This window comes from Abramis brama, assembly GCF_963993115.1.
Source record: "Abramis brama genome assembly, chromosome: 2".
Lineage (NCBI taxonomy): Eukaryota > Metazoa > Chordata > Actinopteri > Cypriniformes > Leuciscidae > Abramis > Abramis brama.
In genome coordinates this window covers 59,855,927-59,871,569 of record NC_139964.1, presented here as the reverse complement: position 1 = coordinate 59,871,569, position 15,643 = coordinate 59,855,927, and the positions used below count along the sequence as shown (strand labels likewise).

Sequence of the window (15,643 nt, the reverse complement as noted above, 5' to 3'; positions counted from 1 at the left end):
ATATTTACAACTCAGACACATCTACAAAAGTTTGGGGTCACTAAGATTTTTTAATGATTTTGACAAAAGTATATATATATATATAGTCTATATACAGCATATAGACCCCACACTTTAGAACGGTAGTGTTTATTTTTAAGATTTTATTGTCAATATCTATTTTTATGCTAACTTCGCAGCATTAGCTAATTTGATGTTAAACTATGTTCATGTAACCAAACATAAAGTTTAATACTACTGTAAGCATTGCTCTAAAAAAGCTAAAAAATTAAAAGTGAAAATTAAAAAAAAAAGTAACCAGCTTTAAATAATCATTCAATTATTTATTTCTCCATTTATTGGCATATAGATTACAGAACATTTTAAGAAAAGAGGCAGGAATCAGGAGCACTAATAAAAAATGGCTCACAAACAACAACAAAGAAACTTTAACATGTAACATATTGTCTGTGATTGCACTTGTTCATTCTCACCCTAAAAGTGCATATTTGTGCAATATACAAGGCCTACCATTAGACACAAACAAGAACAAGGATTGTCAAGATAATCATTATTAAATCAAACCCAAATCCCATAAGAAAGAAGTAGAAATTATGGGGATTTTATAAATGATTTATTTTATAAATATTTTTTTGACATATATATTAGTTAGCCTCATATTTTTAATTTCAATATCATTTGTAATTCCAATAAAAAAATGTATATAAAACATTGTAAAACATCACATTCCGACCCTAACTTTACACTTGACCTCCTCTGGAAAAACAAGAGATGAATTGCCTTGCTGTTACAATTAAATGGAAAAACACGACACTGATTTACATGAGTTTTAAAGGACAGTTGCCATGTCAATTTAAACCTAAAAGAAACGTCGACAGAAGCCTTTTCAAGTTTAAAATGGCCTGAGGGTCAGTACAGTATTATGCATATCTAGAAAAAGCCTTGAGAAATACAGAGGTTTTTCTTAAACATGTCTGGTCATCAGTATGTCTGATTCTCATTACAAACACACATCTTTAGCATTCAGCAAGCACCATTTTACACACTGGCTCAAGCAAGCACATTTTTAAGCGAGAGTAAAATGTTCTTCCATTTGAAAAAGTAAGAGCAACAACGTCTCAAAAAGAAATATCAAGGCTTTTAGGGAAGAAGAAGAAGAAGGGAGGTATTTTCTTGTACATTCCTGACAGTGGTATACATAACTGTGTATTTGCTATTAGACTAGGACTACTGTACCTGTTCTCCAGTGTAAGTGAGCAAACACAAGCTCGGAGACACAGACAGCAGTTCTTTGTAGTAATGCCAATGCCCAACATGATCTGGAACATCATAAGTACGACCAGACAGAATCTGCAGTTTTAGTTTCGTTTTTTTTTTTTAAGAAAATCTCTGGAATTCTGTGAAATGGATTTAACGAAAGTAAAATGTGTTATTTAATGGAATATTCCATCCTAAAATGTAAATTCTGTCATCATTTAGACTGTTTCTATCGAGAGAGAAGAAAAAAAAAAAGCGAGTTCGGTGGGTGCAGATTCCTGTTGGGCTACTCAAATGATGAAAGTGCTGAATAAACTAAAATTAGAAGTGATTTTCCTCAAAAGAGATAACGGGAGACAATATGACTTTTTTCGTTCACAAAGAACAAACAATTGCAGTGTAAGCAACTCACTCAATCCAATAAACAGATTCTTCAATATAAAGTAAACCTCACAAAAGTGCTTAATGGAGTAATCAGGTTCAAAGGACATTCAAGTTGCCTTTTGATTATATCATAAATAAAAAGTAGTCGACTATATGACTTGTGCACTATATTCCAAGCCTTCACTATGAATCTCAAAAATCTCCTGTTGTGTTGGTTTATGGGTTTAGAAGAAGAGTAAAATTATATTTTTGGGTGAACTATCCCTTTAAGTAGTTATAAACATACAGTACACCTGCATTGCAGTGGTTTTGGTGACTTCAGAAGAGAATCTTTCATTAAAGCTTGACGTGTTTCATAAAGCTAACCGCTAACATTTGTAAAACTGTAGAAACTGCACATGAAAATCCATCAGGGTTTGTGCAGATATCAATACCAGTTTATTTATGTATCGGTGTAAAGCTCTACTTTCTCATTTTTACATCTCCTGTAGCTGCAGATTTTGTTTGTCCAGCCCCAGGGGGGGACGTGTTTTTCGCGGGGTGGTAAGAGGAAGACCACGCTTGTGGCCACCATGACGTGCCATATGGAATGAGTGTAGTAGTAGTTGCTATCCGTCTGTGCGAAGACGTACACACACACTCCAATCAATGCAGAAACAATGCCTGGGAGCAGGAACAACACCCAGCGGCGCCATAATGGAGGGTAACAATGACGACGTTTCACACCTCGATAAACCTGTTGGGTAACACAAATGAACAGGACAGGAAATATTTCAAAATTGCTTTGACAAGTGAACTTGAGTGCTTTATGCCGGGTTCAGACTACACAATACTTGCACGGTCATAAAAATCTAATTTTATCTCGTAGTGTGTCATAGTGGACGACAACCAGGACCGCGTCTGCAACGCTTCACGATATCACGATGAGATTTTTCCCGGTGAAGTTGACGAATAGGAGCGCAGAAGCTCTTTTTCAATCTTTTTCAACAGTTTCAGAACCAAAAACTTCCTCCCCAGTCCGAAAAAGACACTCTATTGAAATGAATCTCAGAAACTGACTGAAATCTGACATCAGAAGCATGAGAACATTAACAATGGATGGCCTACATTCAATACAGATTCATTCAAGGCTTCACAGTCTGAGTGTGTTTACTGGTCGTTTACCATTGTTTGTTAAATGCTCTTGTTTCCAGAAGTCAGTCGCTAGTTCCGCCTTCTCCGTGAAGCACGTCATCACAGACGGCAAACGACGATTGGTCGGGAAGCAAAGTGTAGTTTGACATGTTTCTTGTCCATGACACGACAAGAATTTAGCCGACAAAAAACGCATAATCTGACACTATTGTAACAGACAAAAATATTGTGTAGTTTGAACCCGGCATTAGTAAAATCATTTAATTGAGACATACTATCAAGATCCTTTTAAAGTTGAATCTGGTGGGATTTAATTTCCCTTAAAGTTTAAAAACTTTAAAAAATTCAAAGCACAGAACATTTTTATTAAACTGGTAAGCATAAGTGGGTGTAGATCAGTTTATTTAATAACTTTATATTAAATAATTTAATTATATCAAACAACAGAAACCTGTATCTGGTTCATTTTTAAATATATTTGGACCATCATTCAAAATACCTTTAAAAAATATATATTTTCTGCTCACCAAGGTGTGAATTTTTATTTGATCAACAGTAATATTGTGAAATACTATTACAATTTGAAATAAATGTTTTCTTTTTGAATATATTTAGCTGAATTTTCAGCATCATTCCTCCAGTCTTCAGTGTCACATGATCCTTCAGAAATCATTCTAACATGCTGATTTGCTGCTCAAGAAATATTTCTTATTTTTATCAATGTTGAAAACAGTTGTGCTGCTTTTGTGCTTTTATGGAAACCATGATACTTTTGATGAATAGAAAGTTTAATTTTTTAATTTTATTTTTTTTCTATTTATTTTATTTGAAATAGAAATCTTATGTAATATTATACATATCTTTACTATCACTGCATACCTGCTGAAGGTATTACTTTCTTTAAAAATAAAATAAAATACTGACCCCTAACTTTTGAAGGGTAGTGTATTTATTACATATATAAAAACATACTATCACTAGTCTGATTCAGTATCAACAAAAAACAATATTTTGCAGTAATGGAAAAGTCAAGCTCACCCAGGAAGTGACCATAATGACCAAAGCAACGAGGACCGGGCCTAGAAGGTTCCACAACCCCCTTCGGTCCAACTGCATCGCCATGGAAATGACAAGAGTGCCCGCCATAAACAATAACTGCAATGTAAGAACATTTGAAGCTATTAAAACTGGCATGCAACGTATACCTGAAGTTTTATTAAGTAAATAATTACTGATTAAAGTGCTATGAATATGCATGTTAAAGGGGGTCATATCAAGAACTTTTCAATGTAAACAGTTTCAGAGCCAAAAACATCCTCCCCAGTCCGAAAAAGACAATCGATTGAAATGAATCTCAGAACCTGATAGAAATCTGACATCAGAAGCATGAGATCATTAACAATGGATGGCCTACATTCAATACAGATTCATTCCAAGGCTTCACAGTCTGAGGGCGTTTACTGACAGTAAGAAAGTGAAAATTGTCATGAAAAGCTAACTTGGGGGGGGGAGGGGGATTTATTAGTTGATCAATGACTTTATCTTTAAATTTACACATTTAATTTAATGATTAATTCAATTCAACATGATTTTAAAGTGGTTTTTATTGTTTTAGAGTAACTATGTACTTGGTATCCACTATCAGAACAATACTTCCTTTAAAGAACAGGTAGGTCTAGTTAAACATGCTATGATATTTAAAGACCATTCCAATTATGACAAGGTCATAATTCATCATATTTGACAAGGTGATACAGGATCTATTTGACAGTTTTCATGATTTAAACTAGTGAATGTACATGGGAGTATATGTGTACCATTTTATTGTTATAAATTGTAGCATGCAACAGTTTTCTGCTGATGTCTGCTGGTAGGCTGCTATTAAGAGGATTTTTTTTAAATATATTTTTATATTCAATATTTTTTCAAACTTTTGAAATTTAAACATACAACTTTGAAAACAGTAATAATAATATTTACAATAATAATTTCTGAATATGTGTTTCTATTGTTGTATTCTAATAATTATTTAGTTATTGTGTCAGAATAAATAAAAATAAAAAATATTTTCTGCAGATTGTTTATCAGACACTTAAACTGCTGTATTATACTGCTCAATCTCAACTTATCGGAGATGCTGTAAACCTTTCCACCAATGACAAGACTCTAACACATCTACCATGACTCCGCCCACCAATGTTATTGTGACCAATCATAATCCACATTTTTAACAAGAATAATGACTTTTATCTTTAAAAATAATGCTATACATAAAATAGTACTTACATATTTGATTGGCTCCTGAAGCCGTGCCATGCACACAATGGTCACCCACACCGACACGACGGATCCCAAGAAATCACAGAACTGGAGGGTGTCGTAGTCCATGATACACATCACAGTCACACCGGGCTGGTCACACGCATGATAAAACTGCAAAACACACAATCATTATGACTACAAAATACACAAAGTGCATTCTGGAACAACAGAACGATGGATGGATGGATGGATGGATGGATGGATGGATGGATGGATGGATGGATGGATGGATGGATGGATGGATGGATGGATGGATGGATGGATGGATGGATGGATGGATGGATGGATGGATGGATGGATGGATGGATGGTAGAATGATAGAGCGACATAACGATAAACAGACAGAAAGAACATCAGATACACAGATAGAACAAGACAGACGATAGACAGATAGAAAGACAGAAAGACAGACAGACAGACAGACAGACAGACAGACAGACAGACAGATAGATAGATAGATAGATAGATAGATAGATAGATAGATAGATAGATAGATAGATAGGACACAGATACTGTAGATAGATAGATAGATAGATAGATAGATAGATAGATAGATAGATAGATAGATAGATAGATAGATAGATAGATAGATAGATAGATAGATAGATAGATAGACGACAGACAGATAGATAGATAGATAGATAGATAGATAGATAGATAGATAGATAGATAGATAGATAGATACAGACAGACGGATAGATACACAGATACTGTAGATAGATAGATAGATAGATAGATAGATAGATAGATAGATAGATAGATAGATAGATAGATAGATAGATAGATAGAAACACACCGTGGAGAAAAACATGGTAAAGAAGTAGATGGCGGCCTCGATGAGGTATCCTCTGTAGAGCGCCACGATGATGGGCGGGATGAAGAAAAGGTTGCTAAAGGTGAGGAGCAGAGCTGCTGCCATCTGTCGAGAGAACGACTGCGCAGTCACATCATCCGTACAGCCCCATCCCTGCCAACCTGTCAGCAGCAAACAACACAAACAAGAACCAATGCCACAACTCAGTACTCATTCATGTTTATGGCCAGCTGTTGGTGTGTTTGTGTGTGTGTATGCTTACCTGCTTTGCACACACATGCGCCATAGAGGTAGCTGTTCGTGCGTAGCAGTCTGCACTCTCCGTACGGCCCACAGTCATCAATGCACGCACTCACACTTACAGACACACTCACTACGGCTGATGCGTTCCTGCAGTCAACACTGGAAAGTCGACACAGAAAATGTTCAGAACATGATTTGGTCTCACTTTATATTAGATGTCTACGTACTGTACTTATGTCAAAACATTTATTTGTTAGGTGCAATGCACTTTTTGTGTTCATGTTTTGCAAAACACTTTTGCTGTTATTAAGGTGGGATAGGGTTAGGGTTAGGGTTAGGGACAGGTTTGGTTAGGTTTAAAGGTGGGTTAAGGTGTAAGGTGTAAAAATAAATTAATTACAGATGTAATTACATCCAGGTATTACATAGTACAATGTAAAAACATGTATGTACACAATAAGATGCCAAGATGTGCCTGGTCTTACTGTGGACAATTCATCAGTGCACATTAAAATGTGTCTTTGTAATTGTGCATCAAATTGAACACTATTAATTACCCAATTATAGATGAATCTAATTATTAAATGAAGTCCAACCTATTTTTTCTTGTTTAACATCCTGTTTCTCTTGGAAATATGGAAGTAAACTAGATTGCAAATGAAATTTCATCTTATCTAAAGTTTTATCTCATAACCATCATGCTAAGACACCAAAAACCAACAGGAATGTCTATAGTCAAGCAGTATATTTCTATAGTACGGCTTCCATCTTCCTGTAATCACACATCTTACCTGTCACTGCACACGGTCTGGAGGCTGAGGTACCACACTGCTGCATCTGGGAATGGGATCCTCAACAGTGCGTGTGATTCATTGCTGCTCACGCTCAGAGAATAGCCCTGTGCAAACCCTAAATGCATATAAACACAAACACACACACAGATTGAAATGTGACATGCAGGAGAATGTTAAGCATGTACTCCATAATGCAGAAATCTGAATGTGTGACTAACCTGTAGCACAAGTCTGGCTGCGGTTCAGATGAAGTACGGGAGCAAAAGGTGTGAGACATGCTTTGACACGAGCAAATCCACCAACCAGAGAACTCTATGCCACAAACACAAGAGTTGTGTTACAAATGTTCAATCTATATTACAATATAAATCACAAATACACACTGATATAAGTTTAATACTCTAAATAGATCATGATGCATTATTAATATCACAATGGTTGTGGTGAATATGTGGTGCTCAGTTGAAATAAGTCATGAGAGGCTGTACATATATAGGAATTAATGCTTATTTTCAACAAGGATGAATTACATTCATCAAATACCAGTAAAGACATTTATAATGATTTCAAATAAAGGCTGTTCAAATGCTTTTGAACTTTCTATTGCTCAAATAATCCTGGGAAAAAAAATTTATCCCAGGTTTCCAAAAAAATATTAAGCAGCACAACTGTTTTCAACATTGATAAAAATAAGAAATATTTCATGAGCAGCAAATCAGCATATTAGAATGATTTCTGAAGGATCATGTGATACTGAAGACTAGAGTGATGCTGAAAATACAGCTTTGCCATCACAGGAATAAATTACATTTTAAAATACTGAAATAGAAAGCTTATTTTACATTGTAATAATATTTCACGAAATAAATAAATAAATATGAAAATAATGAAATAAATGCTGCTTTAGAGACTTTTCAAAACACTGAGAAATCTCATCAACCACAAACTTTTGAATGGTAAATTATATTATTATTACATGCTTACAGTGTTCAAGTTGAGCTGTACAACAAATGTGCCGCCACTATCACTGGAAGAGTGCTCAAGTGTGAGCACAGTTGGAAGGTCAGAGGTCACGCTGAGGTTGCTGTTGGAAACGGTGAAGCGTAGTGATAGCACATCCTGTTCGTCTCTGAACACTGAAGGGCTTCTCATGCACATTGGCTCAGAGGTGTTAGCAAGGAGGCCCGGTTGGTCTCTCGTGGAAACGGAAGCGTTGCTGAGGGCACCTGAGCTGTTGCTTTGGGGAGCAATGATGGTACGAATAAAGGCTGAGGTGTTGAAATCTGAAGAGACGCTCAAAGGTTTACATCCCACTGTGTGTATGAAGTGAGAGAGGATGGAAAGAGATTTAAGAGTCAAGCAAAAACTAGCAAAGAAGTGTTCTAGTAAAATAAAAGTGTTGGGTAAATGAAAACAGACCTGTGACATTGGCAGAGATGTTGAAATCTATTGTCGCGTTTGGTTGATTAGACTCAACTGTGACCAGCAACCAGGTGTTCCACGGGGGAATGAGGACCGATGCGAAGCAGCTCTCTAACCCTGAACAGTTCTGTTTCACTTCCGAGCCCTGCCTCAAAGTGCTGGAGCCTACAGTGATTGACAGCCCGCAATCACTTCCCAGCATTACAGAACAGTTCAAGATGAAAACATCCAACCTGGAGGAGAACTCTGGAACAAAGACCCTACAGAGACATAAAAATACATTACATTTCAACAAAAACAGACACTAAAAATACAAAAAAATACATTAATGCATTGATAATAACAAGATATGTTTCACCAGATCAGCACATTAGAACGATTTCTGACGAATAATGTGACTGTGAAAACTGGAGTAATGGCTGCTTTGCCATCACATTAATAAATTACATTTTAAAATATAAAAATGTTAAGTTATAACAGTGATTTTGAATTGTATATTTTAAAATAATAATTGAATATAATATTTTATAATATTACTGCTTACTGTATTATTATACAGTATTATGAACAGTTTTTCTCAATTGCTAAAACACTAAAACCCATTGGCTGAACAAAGTTCTCAGTTGCCTGAACTCATTTAGCTAATTGTGCAGTCTGTTGTCAATACCTTAAACCATTTCACATGGTAAAACACAATTTGCAGATCTCACTTTTCAGCAAAACTCTAAACACATTCTCATTCTTAAAACACATTCTGCACTGTAATGTACATGTCATCCATACTGGTATACACAAGTGGCAACAATCAAATACAAATAGAGAACACACGTCATTGATTGAACACAACCACTCAAAATTAATTTAACCTGTTTCAAATGATGTCCAAAGACAAGAAGAAGCACACTGATCACATGTTTACTCCTTTGATTTTTGTCCCTTTTAGTATTGTATACTGTAGTACAGTGCATAGGCTGTATACTGTACAATGAACACATTGTATGTCCCTGAACATTGTGCTTTCCATTTGTTAACAGCACTGACTGCTCAATAGATTTTGACAGGTTGCAGGTTCATATCAACAAAGAACAAGAATTACAGTATCACAGAGACAAAGGACACGTTTGTGAGATGCAGGGTACAGTACTGTAAAAATAGGGGTACAAGGAGGAGGAAGAACAAAAAAAATTGCAAAGAGCAAAGCAGAGTAGTAATTTCTGATCAATTTTGAGCTACTTTGATAGAACGTTTTTCGTTCATCAAAAGACAATGACGGAAAAAAATATGACATTTGTTTTATTAGATTAAAAATGTACTTCTCCCTGAACTTTTTGATGGTACAGTAAGGTAAGTCTAAACAGAATAGCAGTCCATAGATATCTTTCGAGAACTATATGCTTTGAACAATGTGTTTTCTATTTTTTGGTGTATTGTGTACTGACTGCTTGATAATGTATATCATTTTGATCACTTTGTTTATGATTTGAGAGCAGTGTTTGATTTTGAACACAGGTAAAACTGTTTTGAGGCGAAAGTTTCATTTTGCAAGAGGAGTCAGAGGTTTTGTGAATAGTGCTTGAAGATGAGGTTTTGTGTTTAATGTTTTCAGAAAATGGAGCAAGGTTTCAGAAATTGTGTTTTAGCAATTGAGAAAAACTGTAACACACACACATGAACACAGAACATACTTAAACAGAGCTGGAGCTGAAGTTAGTTTTTGATAGAGAGGAATGTTGTATTGCAGGATTGGCAGGTCAGCAGCTCTTCTCAAAAACATCTGTGCCTGGAATAAGTATGAGCAAGATGGCAGACCCTAAAACAGAAAGTAACAAACAACATACCGCAATAAGGCTTTATGCTTTTATAAAAAGGATACACAATAAATACTTCATAATTTATTCAATTATAATTCTTCCGCCAAGCAATGTAGTTCTTCAAAAAACACACCTGTTGCTCTATCTTGCCGTCATCTTTGGGCAGGTGAGCAGCAAGGAACCAGTCACCAGGTTTGGGGTGCGTCACATTGAACAGGGTCACACTGACGCTCTGTCCACTGGGAACGGTCAGAGTCAAGTTGTGAGCAAGAGAGACTGATGTGTCGTTCGGAAAGGCTGTTTGTATGGGGTTGATGACCGGGGGAGCTCCTGCTCTAAAGTGCCTGTTCATGTGCATTAGATGGACAAAAGTCAATGTTAAGCAAAGAAATTAAACAAAATGAATTGCTACTTCTTTTTTGTCTACTTTTAATAACCAACTATTATAGTGTACAGCACTTCTTCCAGGGAGAGTCCCTCTGACCAGTGTACTTTTACACTGTTGCCGCAGGTTGTTTTTGTAGTCTGTGGGTTAAAGCGACCACACACACACTCCTCCCCCAGAATGCAATTTTACCCCCCGGAACATGAATGGGCTAGTTCTGAACATAACTGGGCGGGTTTTGAATAGCAATTAGGCTGGTTTTGTTACACAAACCTAGCGACCCTGCCTCTGAGGCAACTTGGGGTTAAAGACTCCATGAAATGGTTTGACACCATTTTCTTTATATCCTTTTATAAGTACATTAGTATATACGTGACATTTTCTGACATGCTCTTTTCAGTTTTGGAGCTGAAGGTCTCCTGGTATTAATACAGTACACAATAATCCTGGCTCCTCACTTAGAGTTCTCAGGAGAATCTATCTATCTTCTGTATACAGTCTCCAATAAAGAGATCATTCTCAGAAGTGCAAAATCATAAGTGCACATTGAAATATCACTATTGTCATTAGAATACTTATAAACCATTAGAAACATTAAAACCCACACCAGATATTTTTGTTTGCAAATGTGATTTCAACGGTTACCACAGTAACATCATTTTTTACCAAAATACCATAGCAACTACAGCTATTATTGCAACCGTAAAACCCTGTATATTAATATGGGTTTCAGGATTTTTCTGTCATTTTTTTTCCACAGTGTTGAGTAATAATACGAAGTTCTCTATTAAATTTAGCTCGTTTTAAACTGATAACATTTACTTTGTTTTTTTAGGGAAATATGTTTACATGTGGTTTTACAAGATTGTTTCCATAGTGAAACATTTTCAAAATTATGGATTAATAAAACCCACATGTTTAATGTCATGTTTTCAGCATACATACACAGTGATGTTTTGGTTGCCACAGCTCAGCCCGGATCCCCGTGAGACCGTGAGCAGCCACCGCACGAGCACCGCATCTTCCGACACCCTGAAGTGATGGAGCCGAACATTCCCGAACCAGCTGTATTTGGACAACTTCTGAGGCGTTTTAGAGTAGAACTCGTTCAAGTAAGTGAGATCTAGGAGCAAAGCATGACGTCATGATGGCGTCAGAAGTAAACACTCACAAATTTGTGTGACAGACGAGATCGCGTTATTCGCTTATAACTTCTATATTTAATGCCTTGTATAAGTATAAGCATAAGCATAAGCATGCTATAAAACAGGAATGCGTCCGATGATCATTCTAAACGATTAAGTTAACTTTACATATATTTACGAAAATGCCTGTTTTGTGACATTGGGTGAGGACAAAAACCTCGTTAGTTTACATTTAGCACATTTAGTGAAATTTCCGTTTTATTTAAATGCTTGAAAGACGATAATGGTCAAATCGAAGTACTCGACTGACAAAAAACGGCTGTAATGAAATACTGCAAATATATCTAAGAGATCTCCAGCGCTCCAAATACTCACCGTCAGCAATACAGCCAGCGATAACATACAGTAAAAGGCACAGTGCAGAATACTTTTCCATTTTTTTTTTTTTTTCAGTTTAGATTCTCCTGTCAGCCCATTGTCGTGTTCTTTAGGTGTCTAAGGTCTGTTTTAACATGTTACTTCCTGGTTCATGACAGAAACTGGACGTCGGCCTACATGCAGAACTTCCTCTTCGCTATTGGTCATAAATATTACGTAGGTTTCGTGTCGTTCTTCCCATTGGCTGGCAGTTCCTCTTAATTAATATTCATAAGAGAAGCCTGAGCTGCAGAATGATTGCTAGACGCTAAAAAGGTTACCAAGCAACGTCATCAGGACTTGTTCTTAATATTCATGAGCCAATCCTTCGCCAATTCCATAGAGACAGTAAAAATAATAAATTAGGTCAATTCACAAAAGCTATATGAAAGCGTTAACCCAAATTTATTTGTTTTTTTGAAAGATGTATATTTTATTTAACCCTTTCATGCATGAATTATGATAACCTCAGTCAGGATTTTTTTTCCTATGTGTTTTTATTGCTCTTAGGGCATGAAAAACAAGAATTGATTTTTATTTTATTTTTTTACAAATTTTTCAAAGAGATCTTCAGATGTCCACTTGAGTGGACATCATGCGGTTGGTTTAAACTTAAGATATACTATATTAAATATAAGACAATAATCAAACACATAAAGTATGTGAATTTAACAAACTAATCAATACAATTATATCAAATCATGTGAAAACTATAAAATATATACAAAAAATATAAATGCAAAATATTGCAAAGGCTTCATACAAGTTGCACTTCGCGTATCTTTGATATCAGAACATGAGGACGTGATTCCATCAGAATTTTCTACAGTCTGTCAAGGTACAACTGTGGAAACCACTCAGATGCTCCCTCCAGTGCACCAGAGTATGGAGATTTACCCTTATTAGCTGATAATTCTGATTATGTTCAAGATGGACATGCACATTTCTATCATAGCCATCCTCTGAGAAAACCTAGCGATACGTTTTTTCAATCTCATCTGAAATGATCAGTGTTGGGGGTAATGCATTACAAGTAACATGCATAACCCATTCAGATGACTTTTTTTATGTTACAAGTAAAGTAATGTGTTACAAGTAAAGTAATGTGTTACAAGTAAAATGCATTAACTAATCAGATTACTTTTTGATCTAACAAGTAATTAACTACAAGTAATGTGCATTACCTAATCAGATTACTTTTTGATGTTATGAGTAAGGAAACGCATTACAAGTAACATGCATTATGTAATCAGATTACTTTTTGATGTTATGAGTAAAGAAACGCATTACAAGTAACATGCATTACATAATCAGATTACTTTTTGATGTTATGAGTAAAAAAACGCATTACAATAACATGCATTACGAAATCAGATTACTTTTTGATGTTATGAGTAAAAAAACGCATTACAATAACATGCATTACGAAATCAGATTACTTTTTGATGTTATGAGTAAAAAAACGCATTACAATAACATGCATTACGAAATCAGATTACTTTTTGTAGTTTGAAGTAAAGTAATGCATTACAAGTGTCATACATTATGTAATCACATGACTTTTTTTGATGTCAATGAAAATTACATTCTAATAATGCAAGTACATTTATTTACAGTAAAAAAAGTCACTGCAGAATAAGTTTTTAAGTTTTAAATTTCAAAAACAATATTCACATTATAATTATGAATTGTAGCTGAAATATAGCAATTGAAGATTAATCAGAGTTTTCTCTCAATCTAAAATCAAAACTTGGAAAATTTTACTGTGATATGACTCATTAGATATTGCTTGATGCTGCAATATTTTTTTTACCTACAAGAGTCTCCTATAGAAGGAATGGGTGGATATTCCGGAGCAGCTTGGCATGTCTGACTGACCCTTGGCCATCTTGGTTTGGAGGGTGAAAAAATCGAAACACAAAGGCTTGCCACTTGGTTGCAATTTATAGGATGATGCACCAGGGTCCAATGAAGAGGCTGATGTGCAACTTTGCCATAAAAACCTGTGCAAATTCAAGAAAATGCTTTTTTAATAGCTGTCCACTGTAGTGACCACTGTGCGTGAAAGGGTTAAAACCATATTTTAAATTGATATTTAAAAGTATTTGAAACTTTAAAATGTTTGTGTTTGGAATAGGCTACAGCAACAAATTAAAGAAACAAAAATATTAATAAATAGCTCGAGATATTTAAGAGATCATTTTAGTCAATACTGCAGCAACTTCTAGATTATGTAGATTTTTAAACTTTTCTTCTCTCTGTGCGTGCCTGTACTGAGACGATCATCATCATCATTTTTTTTATTATCCACCATATTTATGAGTCATAAGAAACAACAACAACAGTGCCATCTGCTGGTCAAGACCTGATACTGTTATGAAGAGAAAAAAAATGGCAGTTGAAAAGTAACATAATTTTTTATGAATCAATAAAACATTACAATTTAATGCATTAAATAAACATTTAATGCATATTTCCTGCCAATTCTTACAGATGGAAAAACAGATAAGAAAAAAACTAAAATCTTATTTTGACTATATATGAAATTTAAAAAAAACTTTTGTTGATTCCTGCTGTCTATTTGAAGTTTTTATATATCCCTAGGGTGAGATATTTTGATTTTGTGACCTAATCAATATAATTTGAGCAAACCTATGTCTTCAATTACACAATTATTTTTAAATACACAGCAGAACATTCTGGCAAACATTCTTTAAGTATTATGATTATCTTTTACGATATCACTTTTAGGATATAACTTTATAAAATCACAAGTGACAAAGAATATATGAAATATTTAATGTTATAATTACAGTTTTTCTTAATAGCTTTGGCACATTTTCGAAACAATCTTAACATTCTCTAAACTGTAAATGCAATTGTCTCAATTGTTTTCTGGAACATCAGAACTCTGTTGCATGTCTGCAAAATGTAGTAACTCACCCAAAACATTTAATTCTGCTTCAAAAAATGGCAGTAAATTGGACAATGCTACCAAAATAAAAAGTGTTTTTGTCATCATGTGAGCCACAAAAGGCCACTAGGGAAATATTTATTATATTCAATTTTCATGGTTTCCCCTAATACCACCACACATTCTTACATATCTTTCTATTGCTCTTCCACGACAAACTGTGAATTTTCAGTTTACATGCAACAATAAAATGTACTGTAATATTGATATAATATATACTGAATTGATAAAAATGTAGTATACAGTATGATAGCTGCTGTTTAGGGTTGTGACTTTCCCCTGATTGATTTAGATTATGATTCCTATTTCATTACAAACATTACAAACATTGCATGTTTATGGAATATTTATGATACCTGACTGACATATTGTAATAACTGAATGGGACATTTTGCATGTGATGATGGTTCACACGATGAATGTTTAGAAGTTGTGAAGAGTTTGACAGTTTCACTGAGAATCAACTCATCAGTTTTGATCGATGAGCCATGCATGCGCATTTAGTCATTGTGCAAATTGTAGACAATTGTACTTATTCTTT

General features: G+C 34.9%; 1 protein-coding gene across 1 annotated transcript; it reads right to left on the bottom strand.

Moving 5' to 3' along the window:
• Positions 1-308: 308 nt before the first annotated feature.
• Positions 309-12,250, bottom strand: pgap6 (post-glycosylphosphatidylinositol attachment to proteins 6). The gene is made up of 13 exons (XM_084090909.1): positions 12,087-12,250; positions 11,512-11,689; positions 10,315-10,525; positions 10,056-10,180; positions 8,368-8,630; positions 7,933-8,261; positions 7,167-7,260; positions 6,946-7,063; positions 6,174-6,313; positions 5,894-6,072; positions 5,062-5,208; positions 3,814-3,930; positions 309-2,377 (listed from the first exon to the last, which is right to left on the bottom strand). The coding sequence occupies exons 1-13, from the start codon at positions 12,145-12,147 to the stop codon at positions 2,084-2,086; spliced, it is 2,256 nt and encodes a 751-aa protein (XP_083947035.1). The 5' UTR covers positions 12,148-12,250; the 3' UTR covers positions 309-2,083.
• Positions 12,251-15,643: the final 3,393 nt, after the last annotated feature.